Raw genomic sequence first — 15532 nt, forward strand, 5'->3', positions numbered from 1 at the left:
CATTTTAATGCAGGTATAAATGTGTTAACAGCCTGTTGGCACGCTCTGCTCTGTTCAGGAAGAATAGTTCTTGCCAGAGCACTTAAGAGACTATACAGTGTGATAAGGAATTAGCTTTTTCCTCAGATCCCTGCAACGGTGGCACCCATGTGCAAACATGTCGGCAGAGCAGTCAGGTTCTCTGTGCAGCAGGCTGTGGTTGGTTTCAGCTCTCACAGCTGGCGGCTGCTGTCAGGGAACTTTTTTTTTTGCTGCTTTCACACCTCGCACTGAGGTAAGACCACCAGACACTGGCTTTGTGTCCCAATGGATTACATTCTGTTTCAGAAACGTCTCCATTGTAATAATACAATGCAGGGCTACAAATTAAGACATGAAAGTGTCGGAGGATTTTCTCTGGAATAAAAATGGTAATTTTTAGAAATTGAACATACGTGACTGTAAGCAAATATAAGCAGCTTCAATCTGAAAATATCAATTAAATCTCATCTGTATCAGTCAAACCTTACACTCCACCTTCCCCCATAACATGTTACTAAGACGGCTTCAGTTCAAGTCACATTCAGGTTCCTCTCCAGTGCTGACGTAATCTGAGAGAGAGAACAGAAACCTTCCTCCGCTCCTCCAGAAAACACTCCGTCACTAACAGAAATCCTAATGACAAATATGTATAAATAAGCTACACACCGACCCAGGCTCCTGTGATTTCACCAAGACCAAGCACATAGCAAACAATAGATCCAATCAAAAAAGAGGCTTTTTTCCATCTGTGTTCAGGGTCGTTTTGGCAGAGTTCACTCACTGAGACAGAAGGGGTGTAGCTATCATCTTGGTGTTTGACCAACCCTGAGATAATTTGTTGTGTTTACACATGTCGTTTGAATTCTTCCCTGTGTGTGTCACGCAGTGGAAGGCCAAATAGGCAGAGGATGGGCTTCAGTGTTGAAGACGTACTGGTCTAAGCTGATGAGGTTGGGGTCATCTGAGAAGAGCAGGTACAGATATTTCAGGGTCTCTCCGAGGAAGAAGCTCTCCATCTTGTCTTGAGGACTCGGATAGCCTGGGTCGCGCACATTATTGATGGAGGTGTAGCCACCAGAGGAAACCTGGAACACACACATTCACAACTCACACTTTAAGATATAAAAGAGGTTCTTTTTTTAAACCTATCCACAATTATTACTAGGGTCAAACATTTAGTTGTTACCAACAAGTAAGATGCACAAGCATATAGTCACAGTTCTCTTCAAGAAAGGGGAAATGAATTTGTGTGGTTTACCAATTACACCTTTTATAACAAGGCTTATAATTAGCTGCTTAAATAATGTCACACATTACCAGAACTGTTGTGAGCAGTCAAACAGGAAAAAGTAAGATACTGAGAGCAGGGGCAGTTGGTGCAGTCACACACACATTAACAGTGTTATCAGACATATGTATAAACTCAGTCTGGGTAAAATCAACAGAATCTGTGAACTTAGTTAATGTGTAGAGCTGAAGGAGATTTCTGGTCGCTCAGTTCGGTTTGACGCGGTTGGCGTGGTGCAAGGCACGAATGATTTTCAATATGGTATGTATGTTGTCTGTGTGAAATGAGTTAATGAGCTCACATAACTGAGCACTGAACAGCAGACCTGCATATAAAAGCCCAACTCACACACTGACTCCAAATCAAGACATTTGACTTACCTTAGTGTACTTGTTAAAGTTTTTAAGAATCTCCCAACCCCACTGCTGGTACTTGAGGTCCTTGGTAAACCTGTAAAGGTAGAAGAGACTCTCCACAGTCTCTGGTCGCAGGAGGTTGTGTCTATCGGCAAGCTAGGACAGACAATACAAGAGAGACACAAACAATAAATTGTGAGTCACCTCTGATTCTTAGACTTGATCATATTTTTGCTGATTTCCTGTATTTCTTCGGCCCAGTGTTTTCTGTAACACTCTCAGACAAATACGTCTGACCCACCAGGCATTTAAAAAATATTTCGACCTACTTTCACATCAATGTCTCTGATGCTGCCCTCATGCATATTGAAGTGGACAATCTCTGGACTGAGGCCTGTCTCCATCTGGACGTACATCTGGTAGCAGGTCTCCATCAGCTGTTTAGCCAGATCCATATGATCAGCCGGCAGGCCATTGTGAGCACCAAGGGCCAGAGTGCCTGGCAGGAAACACACTAGATGGTCCTGAATGAACAGACAAATACAGTTGAGTGCTCCATACTGATATGAATGATCCGTTAATGAATTCATGAGCTCTGATTAATGATTTCTGATTATAATTTAAAGTCTACAGTCTAAAGCTTACTGGTTGTTTGTTATCTTCTGATATTACTGATGATTTCACTGAAACCAAATTACAAACACTATATTTAGCTAAGTTTAACAGAATTCAGAGCAACAGGTAATGTTTATGAATATTACTGACCATTTTAGAACTGAACTGTCCATGTGAGACCTCTCCTACAAAAGTAAGGCCATTAGGAGAAGACTTCTGCAACATGTTCTTCTTTACACCTTCTATTGCTTGTAGATAGTCCTCCAATAGCCTAAAATCACACACACACACACACACACACACACACACACACACACACACACACACACACAATGAAGGAATAGCACTCTTTGAACTTTACAATGAAAAGGGAAAGGAATCAGACAGTATGATGAACAGGGTGTGCCTGATGCCTGAGTGAAGTCATTTGACACTTGGAAATGGAAAATGGATGGAAATGTTCCTTCAGAAAGGATTCACACCCATTTAGTTAACACCTTATACCCTATTATGAAGAAAGAGTTAATTTTAGATTTATAGAAAATACATCAAGTTCACCACGAGTGAGGTTTTCCCACAGTGACATGTATCATGAAGGATCAAAGGAAGCAGTTGATACTGAGCTGACACATAACTTTTCTTATTAAGTTTCTGTCATGATCAATGACTATGTTAACTATGTTTGATAGTATCCCCAGATATTAATGAGCCAACATATCTTTTCTTTTAAAAACACAGCTCCCAGCAGAGCTCAGAGACAGGACTGCGTCGAGGTGACCAAAAAAAGCTCTGCTGCATTAAATGCTCCAAAGAGCAATAGTAGTAACAGGTGACAACAAACCCCCTTGTACCTCTGGCTCAACATTTTCAGAGGGACAACTCTCTGCTTCACTCAAGCAGAGACAGAAGCCTCTCTTCACTGAAAGACACACAGACGCACCTGAGCAACTCTCAGACTGAGAAACAAGATTCTCTGGTCTGATGAAACAAAGACGGGGCTGTCTGGCCTCACTGTTGGGCTACATCCATACAAGTACAAGTACACAGTGTTTTGGTGTGTATCTGTAGTAGAGTTGGTGCAATTTTAACTGAAAACGTAGCAATGTAAATACAGCCTGAAGCATCATGTTTGGAGGAAACCCTGTACTGCATTTATCCAAACGCATATCTTGTCATGTCATACTTTCAGCTCTAATTGCAGTTACAATATGCTTCAAAAAAAGGGTCCGGTACAGTTTTGGTTCAGATGTGAACAGAGCCAGACTCATCACATCCCAACACTCTGGATTGAGCTATAAAAGAAGTTGGTGCCATGGTGGCTTTCAAACAGTAAAACCTGTCAATTAGGACTTTTGAGTCCTCAGTAGTCATTACTACGTTACTACATGAGTAAGACATATTTATCCAAAGACAGGACAGATACCTAAAATCACCTCTGTGGTATAATTCACACTACAGTAGGTGTCTCCAGGAGCTGCCATCACACACACACAAACAATGAAAACAAGCAGTTACTTGCACAGTATTTACAGAGCTGGATTTGCAATAGAAGCAGTATGATCCTTTAGATTCTGAGTATTTGCTAGTATCAGGTCTGGTCATGTGAGTAAATAGCAGGTACTTGTGGCTCAACTCACTGGTTCTCCTTTTTGCCTCCTTGGATCCACTGCTTCAGGAGGTATTCATAGTAGCTGTCTGCTCTGGCTCCAAGTGTGTAGATGCCTTGATGGGTGAACTGTCCACTGTTCGTATTGATGAACATGGGAACAAGACCATCCAGCTTGCCGTCCAGCTTGTGGACCTGATTCATAACCTCGTCCACCGCAGCCTGGAAAATCAAGGATAGATGCTCAAACACCCACGCCTCCATCAGCATAGTGGTGAGTAGGTAACGAGTGAATTTACAATTCTAGGTGAACTATCCCCTTTTTTTTTTAGCAGTTTTCTGTCACTGTTATTTACACAATGTTAGAGGAAAAAAACATGATGACATCAAGTTATGTCAGCAATAACACAGGCAGAGAACTGAACCAAAGTGTCAGTCGAAAAAAAACGTTACCTCGTATTGGGGATCCTGGGTGAGGCGGCTGAGCTCTTTGAACTCCAGCTGGATGCTCGTAACCTCAGCCACTGTGCTGTCTGAGGTCCAGCGAGGGGGATGGGCTGTACCTTTCCCAATGTTCACATCAGAGTAGGGGATCTTGGACGGGGTGTTGAAGGCAGGCATCAGCCTGGAGCCGATGTCTTTCTGTAGAGGGAGAACAGAGATTATGTGCAGATGTTTGCTGCTGAAATTCAAACCAAACCTGATTTTTTTTAAAAGATGAGGGTGGTGCACAGTTTTGTTGTGTGTACTCAAGCACTTTGAGTTTGTTGCTGTTTGTGACCGGAGCGAATATTATTTTACTGTCTTCTGTATTCATGACTTATATTTGCAGTCAGTTTCAATTTCATGTCAAGTACTTTTATTATAAAGGTGTTAAATGTAGCATTTCTACATCTGAAACCATTAAACAAATCATCTTAATTTATTAGTCAATCAAGGGAAAGTTAAACTGCAGTAATTTTGATCCGTGCACCAAGTGTCTTTTCCTGAATTATGGATTTTATACTACATGCTTACAAAATTTCATGTGACTATACATGCTTTTAAATGAGATCACGTGTGTTGACTCACAGCCTTGTCTAAGAACAGGGTGTCTCCAGTTAGATTGTAGGTGCTCAGCAGACCTCCCAAGATGCGAATGGTGCTCTCAAACAGGTTGACATCTACATTCTTGTTGAAGGTCAGCTCTGTGGCCACCCACGCCTTTGCTTCTTCAAATTCTGTAACAAAACATTGGTGTCAAGAATAATAACGAGCAGCCCATTTGATATATTTTGACAACAAGCTTTGAGACGGTCATCTGTGAGCTTTCCCTTCCTCAGATCAACCTTTCAAGCATTCAGGAGGCAACTATTCTATGTTTAGTGTTTGAAGATAGAGCCTACCTTCTTTGAGCCCCAGGATCCACATGGTATCCAGGGCATCAATAAGCGTCAAACCAAGGCCAAACCACTCGCCGTAGGACTTGGAGATGGGCCTTAGCTCATCATGGCCCCAAGCAAAATCTTTATAGCCCTTCCATGCATGTCTGAAAGATTCCCGCACTGTCTCCAGCCAGCTAGTTTCTAGAACACATACAACACACAAGATGCCAGTCTGTGATCCCATCGCAGCTCCACAAGGAAACAAATGACCTCTGTTAGAAGTACAAGGTCAGACTCAAAGACAAGTCTATAAGAAACTGTGATACATCTGCTTTTATTTAAAAAAGTACTAAATTATAAATGTGAATTCATAATTGATCGAGGTAAATAAAACAACAGATACCTGACTCTTTGGATAGTATGGCTTCTTGGTTGGTAGGTGAATCCTCCTTTTCCCCATCCTTGGTGCCCTGTGTGACCTGTTCAGTGTCGATCACTGCTCCACGCCAGCTGAAAGTCACCGGTGGAGTGAGAAATTAGCAGCAGAAACTACATGCGCAGAACTTTGGTTGTGATCACATTGCAAGCCTCACCTGATGATCTCCTCCTCCCCTTCTTTCTTGCTGTCAGACGCCTTGTTCGCCACCACTATGTCTGAAGTGTTCCCTTTCCTCTGAAGGCGATTCTGAAGGACAGGTGGTCCTCTCTTATTGGATAATTTCCTCTGCAGCAAATCATGACATGATTAAAGAAAGTATTTAACCATTCAAAACTTCACTTCATGTAAGCAAGTCATTTTAAAAGACATCTGTTCCTTCGATATAAGGAAAACATGTGCTATGCGATAACCTTGTTGAATATTGTGATGACGATATGACTTGCAATATATAAACAGAGAGAGAGAGAGAAAAAGAGCGAGCGAGTGGCTGATGAATGCGAGCACTGCTCTGAATAAAGATTTAACCGATTAAGAAAAGTATCGATCATTATGTGATCGTGTTACTTTTCCCTCACGTTCTGAGACTATCATAAATAAGCTACACAATTATTTTAAGTAATCAACCGCTCATAGTGATAAATTTAATCCGGGACAAACTTGATCACTAGAAGTTTCCACAGTAGAATTTAGTCAGAGTGCACAGTGAATGTAAATCATGAGCCTGATCTGAGACAAACTCCAACCCTGAACACATTTGAACCTTTTATATCTACAAAACAGTTTTCTCCCTGCTATAAAGAATCGCTTGATATTGTACTTTACTGATGCCATGGTTACCAGATAAGGTGCTTAACGGCACAATAGGTTTATCGATATCAATATTCTAATTTGTCTTGTGATGAAACAAACTTTATTTAAAACTTCTCAAAATAACATAAGAGATTTCTAACTTGATTTCTGGCTCCGCTGCTGCATTGTATAGCTTTGTGAAGCATTATTTGTATTTAAACATATTATTTTATTTATTTATTTATTCAAACATAACTGTTTGCCATGTGTTTGCTTGTGCTTTCGTCAATAAAGTTGTTACCTTCCTTATAGCTTCAGCTGCAGTTGTGCACGTACCTGCAACTTAAGTGGCATGCACCAGTTCTTTCTCTCACAAGATAACCTTTCACTCTTCACCTATCCCTTTGAATCTGTTGTGTGTGAGAGTTACATTTGTGCATGTGCACCACTGCTACCACCATTGATGGAATGAATTTTGTGTGAAAATCACAGAGGAAGTGAATAAAAAATCCTGGATCGCCCATTTATTCAGACCTGCACCAGAATTTGATGAGTTTCACGGTAATCTGTCCAGTAATTTTTGTGTAATTCTGCAAACTATACAGACAATGTGAAAACCATAACCTCCTTGGCGGGGGTTAAGGTACTAGATGTTAACATGTAAATGGACAGCATTTATATAACACTTGACCTTCCCCCTTTTACACACATTCATACAGCACTTCTATACAAAGTGCTTTTTCTATCAAACATCACTCACAAACTGACAGAACAGCCATCAAAATGTTCTATGCTTCAAAGATTTCAAGTAACCTTGTGACGGCCTTCAGAGAACAGAAGCAGAGATTTACAAACCTGGGAAGGTTGTTCTGGCAGTGCTGCATGACCCTGTTTGACAGGCTCAGGCAGCACATGAGGGATGGCGGGCCTCAGGGCGCCGTTACTGTCTATGTCGTGCTCGCCATCTGGAAGGCCTCAACACACATACAAAAAGTTTTTGTTACTTAAAATGAGTAAACACAACCTCTGCTGCCGAGACATTAAAGAACAGCCCTCTAATCATAATCCACTGTTACTTATTTTATCATCTAACTATAAATGGAGGAATCTCTGTCAAGAGACAAGAGATTCCTCCAGGACCTGAAAAACAAGATCAAGGAGGCAAAGGACAGCTATAGGAGGAAGCTGGAGGGAATGTCCAGCAGAACAACATGAGGGAGGTCTGGTGTGGAATGAAGACCATCACTGGCTTCAGACCAGCTAGCAGCAGAGGAGCTGAGGGCAGCTTGGACATGGCCAATGAATCTAATCTATAACAGATTTGATACAGACATTAAATCCCCCAAAATGGGAAATGTTTAATGAATGAAGAGCCTTACCTCTGAGGTGTTCGATGATGGAAGGATAGGTGGCAATCCCACAAATAAACATAAGGACAAGGATGAAGAGGATGAGGCTCCGCTGCAGCCTGGACAGCTGCTTCCATTTCTGCAAGCACACAGAGGACGAGAGGGACATGGAGAATAAGTCAGTCAGTGCAACTCAGCTCCTGCAGAATATACTTTATATTCATTTTCTTGACCGAACAAGCCACATGAGTGACAGGTCTCATCCCTCAAACTAAAATAATTTTGTGGTCTTGTGCTGCTAAAATGTTTTTGAACATAACAGCAAATTTAGAGCTGCTGTGCTGTGGTAAATGATTTGTAACCATCAATCAAATAATCTCATTTCATTTCTGTGCAAGTTAGTTGGGTCAGTGTTGTGGTCTATGAATAAACTCACTAGACTACTGCAAGTGAAGTGCTGCACCGCTGAGAACTTCTTTTGTCTGAGTTTTCTAATAACAGTGTGAAGCCAGTCGAAACTAAATACTACTTCCAACACTGACACCATTAAGACCTGGTATTGTCCTGAGTGATTCCATGACAAGTGAACAGCCTCCAGGTACAGGTGTGAATGCACCCAAAAATGTGTGAGGGCACATTTGACATCTGCTCAGTCAGAGCACAGTGGGATGTTTCATAATAAATCAATATGATATACTTCATACCATATCTAGATTTTGATTTCAGAGTAATATCTTTTTTATTTCATTGCAATGCCTGCACATTGATTCACTCAGCCCCTCCTGGCTCTGCTCTCTCCCTCTTCTCATCTCTCCTTCTCACGCTGAGACACACACATATCGAGAATAGACACACCTGTAAACTCAGATTGGCTAAAAACAACATTTGGTTTTGTGAAAAGCAATGGTGCGTGTGTATTTCCATATAGAGAGGAAGTAAGACCTGTGTGGTAACATGAAATACATTTTAACGCCGGGTGTGAAGAGACGAACTTAGAGCTGTCAACTTGTGATCAGTTCTCTCAAAACGAATGTTAAAAAAGGTCTGAAAGGGGATAATGTGCACTGGAATGGTTTATTATATAAAACACCGCCCCATTATAATTATACCATGCCATCTTTTGGTACGATCAACACTAGCAATTATTACTATCAGCAAAATTTTAATCCAATTAAATTTTTAAAAGCAATGCTCAGTGCTACATGAAAATGATGATATAATATCACACACACACACACACACACACACACACACACACACACACACTTTTCTTATTAAGTTTCTGCCATGATCAATAACTTTGATAGTATCTCCAGATATGAATGAGCCAACATATCTTTTCTTTTAAAAACACAGCTCCCACTACCAACACTAATCAAGACCTGCTGAGCCTAATAACTAAAATGTAATGTTAGAACACTCTGAAGAGTCAAATATCTGTGCTGACATTGTAGTTTGAAGTCCTGGGGCATTATTTACTCTGTTACAGTGCAATCATTCCACCTCTCTACTTGGTTATTGAGTTACTACATATTTGTACACAACAAGCACAGAATCATACAGTACAATGCTGAATGCACTGGAAATGGTGCTGCATTAGGATGTCTGGAGAGATCACCTTGCCCTGCTGTCACAGATAGAATACAAATCTAATTTTTCAAAACAAACTACATTTAGAACTGAAAATGTCAGAAAATACAACAAGCCCAACTTTGCAATGTTGATGCTAGCATATAAAATAGCACCTGCTGGCCAATTAAAGTTGACCACAATGGAGACAAAGTTATTTGGTTATTTGCAGCTTCTAACCCTCACTGCACTAAGGCTGTCAGAGTAGGTATAAGGTATATTAGTAGGTACTTCATCCTAGACATTCAACCACAGTACATTTTTCCAGAGATATACTGGTGAGCATCAGCAGCCTACAGCAGCTATGGGAAAAGTGGGACACAGCAGTGGTGTCCTGTTTAGAGCAGGGTGGAAGAAACCAGAGATCTGTAAACACGAGAGCAGAGACGGAAATTCCTGCCCGATGAGCAGCTCCTTGATGCGACCCACTTACCCTCCAGCAGGACTGTCTCCTCCACTGCTTACTGTTGTTGTAACCTCCACTTCCTTGTCCAGCGAGGCTCACGGATACGTAGTCCTGTCGAGACGGTGGGTGCATTTCTGTAGAGCAGCCCTGGAGGAGGACACACACATTCAGAGTTAGAACAACAATGTTTCACATATTCAAAGCAGAGTCTCACCTCCTCTACACTCACTTTACATAGTAACAATCTAACTTAAAGATACAGTGTGTAGAATATAGTGACATCTAGTGTTGGAGTTGCATGTTGCAGCTGAACACCCCTCACCTCACCCTCTCCTTCCAAACATGATAAAGAACCTGTGGTAGCTTCAGTTGTCATAAAAACTCAAAAGGTGTTTAGTTTGTCCAGTCTGGACTAATGTAAAAAACATGGCGGCCTCCGTAGAGAGGGTCCCCTCAATGTAAATATAAAGTATTTAAATATAAAGGGACTTTTCTGGGGTCAAGAAAACTACAACTCATACAATTTAGATGAAACGAACTAGTGAAAACATCATGAGGATTATTCTACATTACATTTCTGCCAATAGATCCCTTTCACCTAAATCTTACACACTGGACCTTTTAGTTGCTATAACCCGGTTGCACAGCAAACATCGCCCTCATCCAGAGCTGCAGCAGAGAACTGAGTAACATACACTTTATTCATGATCGTGTTGTTCATTACAGGGCTCAAGTCAGCTAGCTAGCTATCCACGTAGCTGGAACACACCTGCCACCATGTAACGACAGCTCCATTCATCAACAGGCGGACTTTAGTAGTTACCAGCATGAAAACTAACTATAAACTGAATATTATATGCACAACAGCTATCCAGTAGTTATATCATTTATTACAGGAGACACTGCACACGAGTGAATTAGCTTGAACTGCAGAATAAGGCTGTTTTACCTTCCACACAGGAGGGCAACCTCTGCGCTCTCTCCGTAGCTCCGCCGCGGGTCCCTCGGCGACGCGTCACCGGGTCGAGGTAATGTTTTGGCGGGTTCACAGCTCAACTGTGGACCGAGGCATCGCTTGAGGCCTAAAACAACCGATCATATAGGTGACTATATAATCACTTTAAAGTCCCGCAGAAACACTATTTCAAACGTCCTGGCGATAGAAAGGGCACACACGATCCAACATGGACAAAAATAAATACAAATACACTGACATTACCTTGAAAAGTATCCAGCGTTACAGAGGCGACCAGTTGAATCCGCCGGAGACGTCTGAGCTGCCGTCGGTCACAGGGACAGCCTCGGCGGCCTGGTCATGGTGAGGTCGGTGTCGTGGAGGTGAGAGATCCAGGGCTGGGAGACAGATCCACTTGTGGCTGAGATGCTGCTTCACTGACAGCACACGATCCGATGGCTCCATGCTGCCTCCACTGCTCCCCTCCGAACATCGGAAAACACAGACGCGTTACAGGCTGCGTGGACGAAACCGCTCCGGAGGAAATAAACACACCAACACAACACACTGTTGAGTTTATCCCCAACGAGTAGTGTTTTTATCCTTCGTTTTTTATTTATAATCATTCTTTTTATTATATTTATCTAGTGCATTATGTGGAAATCATCACATTGAGTTTTCTGCCAGATCAGAAAACTCAATAGCAATACAGCAACAACTAATACTGGTGTCACTGTTATTTGTAAAAAGAGAAAAACACTTTTTAAATATTCACCTCGATTTGATATAAAGATGTCATGAGTTCAGGGCAATGCTGTGTATCCTGCCCACTAGAGGGCGCATGATCGTGCAGCCATCATATGAACTGGATTGGTGGTTCTTCTTCGACATGTATACAACACAATGTATATATATACTCTGTGTTTATACTGGCTTGTGTACTAGTATCAAGTTATACAAGTATTTCATTGTAAATGTAAATGCAAAATGTCACAATATTAGTGAGTTATTTGAGGCCGGTTTATTGGAATACACAGTATAGTGCAGAGATTCATACTGTTGGATAAATTATTTATCATGCATACAGATACTATCCACATTTTTAATGGCATGACAAAGTCATATATATCTGTACATCTATATATCAGGCGCACAGTTATCCCACATGACACCAGATCTGCTGATTTATCTAATAAATAGGCAGCCATCAATGTTAAGTACATTTTCATGGCACTGATTACAGACACTAAAGCTCAATTTGCATGATGAATGAGGCTCTCAGATATTGAATAAGAAACAACCGTGAACCATTAGAGAATTGTGTCCTTGTTGCATAAGAGGCGGAAAAGAAATCAACTATATCTGCTTTCAGCTCCCATACAGCAGTGATATTAGCTCCACCGGTAACTCACTGAGACAAATCATGTCTGCAAATTTACATGAATCCTGGTATGAGAATAAGAGCAGGACAGAGTACAGGTTATTCTAGCTCATGGGGGTAAGCTCACTTCCCTGAGTGAAACAACACACAGCAACATTCATTTAAATCCATCCATTCACGATCAAGCAACATGCAATATCAATTATAACTAAGCATGTTCTGACATTTAGCATAGTTAGCTCAGGGTGGGAATGATATCTGAAGGAAGCTAATGAGCCATCCAGGACTATATACGACTAAAACAGCAAAATACCTTCATTTAATGGTCAAAGCTGCACTAATAGATACTTGTATGAGAACTAATGATCAAGTGACTACATGTGAAAAGAGAAGACACTGTGACTCACAGAGGAGACTCACTGGACTGCAGTTCCACTCAGCTGTACAGATTTTAGCAAACTGGTTTGGTTTTCCAGCCTTTAACTCCACTCCCACAAATGCGTTTTTTCAGGCAGATGTTTTCAACATCAATCTCCAATAAGCACACTGTCAATCTGTTTGGCACCAAACACCAGAGAGACAAAGTTCAACACAAGCTGGTGAACATTACGCAGCATTTAGAAGCGAGCCAAATATCTTTCTCAGGTTGACACAGACACCAAGCCAAATAAATGTAAATGCTGCAAAAGGAAACTGTGAACATCTCTATAATAACTTCTCACGGTGAAAATGTTGCTGTTGTGTTTTCAACTTTTCTTGTAGTCCCCAAATGGCCAGGAAATATACATTTTAATGCAGCTTTAATTTCACCAGTGAAATTTTGAGACATGTTGAGAATCAAACAGGACAATCTGAAATCAACACAATATAAATAAAGAACCATAAAACCAAATAGAAAATCAATATGAAAAAAAGTCATGACAAAAGATGGCGATACACACAAATGACTGACGTACTATAAACGTAGACTACATGTTAATGTCAAACAAGTTTAAAAAATATCTACAACAGCCACATGATGTATTTACAGTACTTACATTTAACATGGGACAATTTGGACAAAGTTTGTACACAGCATTAAGTCTATAGAGTTTATAGATCAAAATCCCGTGGGGGAAAAAAAGCTAAAGAATCCTGCAAGCTGTCTGCCACAAGGTAGGACCATGCATCTGATCGGTTAACTCTTCTATGATTAGATTTACATAAATAAGAAAGGAAATAAAAATAATACTGATGGTCTAATGAATGAAATATTAATATAGTGAGAGTGAGAGTCTGAAATTGTACACAAAACTGTGAAAGGGACAATTCACTGACTCAAATGCTGTTGGGGGACTCCTTTAGTCATTTTGAAAGAAGTTACCTTGAATAACCGTGGTTTTTCTTTAAATTAGATTTTTGAAAATCACCGTCAGAAATAGAATAGTATAGAAATAGAAATAGTATTCTGAATGCAAGGGCAGGTTATGCATTTATAAAATAGAATTTGAGATCAAAGTAGATTATTTTCAATGCAAAGGTCAAAATCAGTGGACTTGCTAGTTGGCTTGATGCATGTGCATGTACTTGAACACGTGCTTGAACATGTGCATGAACACAGGCAAACTCATAACATGACAGAATAGACCAGAATAAAGAAAGGAAACACATTATCTGAGACGCATGAGCCACGAGTTATCATCACCACAATGATCAAGTCAAAATGTACCTGGGTCAAAATGAAAATGATTAAATGAAAGTCAAACATTTACATAAATAAGCAAGTTTCACAAACACACACAAACAAAATGTAACTAAACGAAGAGTTACTATCAGGATATTCAGGTTCAAGCCAACAGTCACTGTGCAGAGGAAGGGAGAGAAGCGTTCTCTCTCCCAGAGGATCTACAGCTCACTGTATGTGTCTCTCGTCCTCAGTGTTTTAAGTCAAAGAGATTGTTCAGAATTTACACTGCGGACAATGAGACAGCTCAAGACATCCCAAGTAAACTGGCTGGTTAACATACTTGCAAAAAAAGTTAAACAACTTTCAAAAAAAGCAATGCCAACTCCAAACTGATGTCAAGGTATGAAAGACAGTAGAAAAGTGGCAGAGATACACGGTGCCTGTTCAGATCTTTGGGGCTGCAGCCATCACTCAGATCCAACCCTGCATGAGAGATCAGCTGAAGCATGCTGGTCCAATAGTGAAGCCAAACTCCCAGGTTACTTCCTTGTTTCCAAACACTGCCAGGTCCCTGAGAGGCAGCAGCTGGAGATCTTCGCTGTCAAACTGCAGAACTGATTCCCGACCTGCTGACTCCAACATCTCTGACGTCTAAGGGAAAGGAAGGAAAGGAAACATTTAAAAAAAAAAGAATTCTCAGTGAAATTAATTTGTATTTCTTTGTCTTTGTGTGTGTTGAGATTGTCATTCTAATGAATGGATGTTTTAATCAATCAATCCAATTTCATTTGTAGAGCCCATATTTACAAAATACAATTTGACTCATAAATGGCGTTCCTATTCCACCACCATTTCCTATGTGTGTGTGCAATACATATACCCTGGTCTCCTGCCATTCCTCGCCAGATTGTTCTACCAGCTCAGTTGGTATAAATTCTCTTGGCTGTTTTGTACAAACTGCTTGTTACTCTAGAGATTATTCTTACATGCAAACTTCTAGAGTTCATAATTCTCTTTCTTGTGCCCAGGACTGTGATGCCAGTTTCTCCAACCACCGGCTGCCGTGTCTGCTTCCCCCCCTCACTACAACAGGCTTACAGGACCCTCCGTTCCTCTCTCTGCTCGTCTGCCTGTCTGCCCCCCAGCCTTAACCATCAATTACAAGAATCATTAAAGAGCCATTACCTTTCCACTCCTCTCTGCTTTTTCTCTGCTGACCATTCTTCTAGCAAGTAGACTGTCTAAAAATCTGTCTCATGTGTCTGAATTCAACCTTCTTCATTAATTCCGTCTCAAGAAATAACTTTGACCATCACTGTGAAATCCCAACATCCACCAGATGGAATCCCACTAAACTTCAGAATCATAAGCGCTCTGATTGATCCCCTCTTCTCTTCTCTACATCCACATGGTGGTTTTGAATGCCAGGACATCTATTGAATGGGTTTTTAATGTTTTCATCTACATTCATAACTCAAGCATTCTGGATGGGTCATCAGGTTCACATTTTAATTTGTCCAATATTTTACAAATACCTGCAAAACTCAGGCTAATTTCGACCAGCCTCACCTGCACCTAGTGTTTTTCATATTTCATCAGAATGAGTATGTGGATGAAGGCATTTAGCTGAAGACATCAATGCAAAATCACATCAGTAGAAAACAGAAT

The 15532-nt window shown here is 40.8% G+C and overlaps 2 protein-coding genes across 2 annotated transcripts in view; both read right to left on the reverse strand.

The window, feature by feature from the left end:
• Positions 1-899: 899 nt before the first annotated feature.
• On the reverse strand, positions 900-11282 carry man1b1b (mannosidase, alpha, class 1B, member 1b). Its single transcript, XM_069523060.1, has 14 exons — positions 11154-11282; positions 9890-10009; positions 7858-7966; positions 7334-7443; positions 5844-5974; positions 5654-5760; positions 5272-5451; positions 4958-5106; positions 4340-4528; positions 3918-4108; positions 3221-3299; positions 1995-2189; positions 1690-1821; positions 900-1106 (listed from the first exon to the last, which is right to left on the reverse strand). The coding sequence occupies exons 1-14, from the start codon at positions 11280-11282 to the stop codon at positions 900-902; spliced, it is 2028 nt and encodes a 675-aa protein (XP_069379161.1).
• Positions 10897-15532, reverse strand: part of LOC109639066 (collagen alpha-1(I) chain) — a 50949-nt gene continuing 46313 nt past the window's right edge. Inside the window, exons 67-68 of the mRNA XM_069522826.1 lie at positions 11082-14515; positions 10897-10944 (exon numbers count right to left, since the gene is read on the reverse strand). Coding sequence (XP_069378927.1) covers positions 14360-14515 — 156 coding nt within the window. The 3' untranslated portion in view covers positions 10897-10944; positions 11082-14359. The remainder of the gene's footprint in view (positions 10945-11081; positions 14516-15532) is intronic.

This window comes from Paralichthys olivaceus, chromosome 4, assembly GCF_024713975.1.
Source record: "Paralichthys olivaceus isolate ysfri-2021 chromosome 4, ASM2471397v2, whole genome shotgun sequence".
In the NCBI taxonomy this organism is placed as follows: Eukaryota; Metazoa; Chordata; class Actinopteri; order Pleuronectiformes; family Paralichthyidae; genus Paralichthys; species Paralichthys olivaceus.

Bases quoted from the DNA above. Each gene is read 5' to 3' on its own strand.
- man1b1b (XM_069523060.1), bottom strand. From the start codon at position 11,282: ATGGAGCCATCGGATCGTGTGCTGTCAGTGAAGCAGCATCTCAGCCAC. The intron at 4,109-4,339 runs GTAACGTTTTTT...TTGATTTTCCAG, and splicing joins CCCAGGATCCCCAATACGAG to GCTGCGGTGGACGAGGTTAT. The intron at 1,107-1,689 runs GTAAGTCAAATG...TGTGTGTTCCAG, and splicing joins ACTTTAACAAGTACACTAAG to GTTTCCTCTGGTGGCTACAC.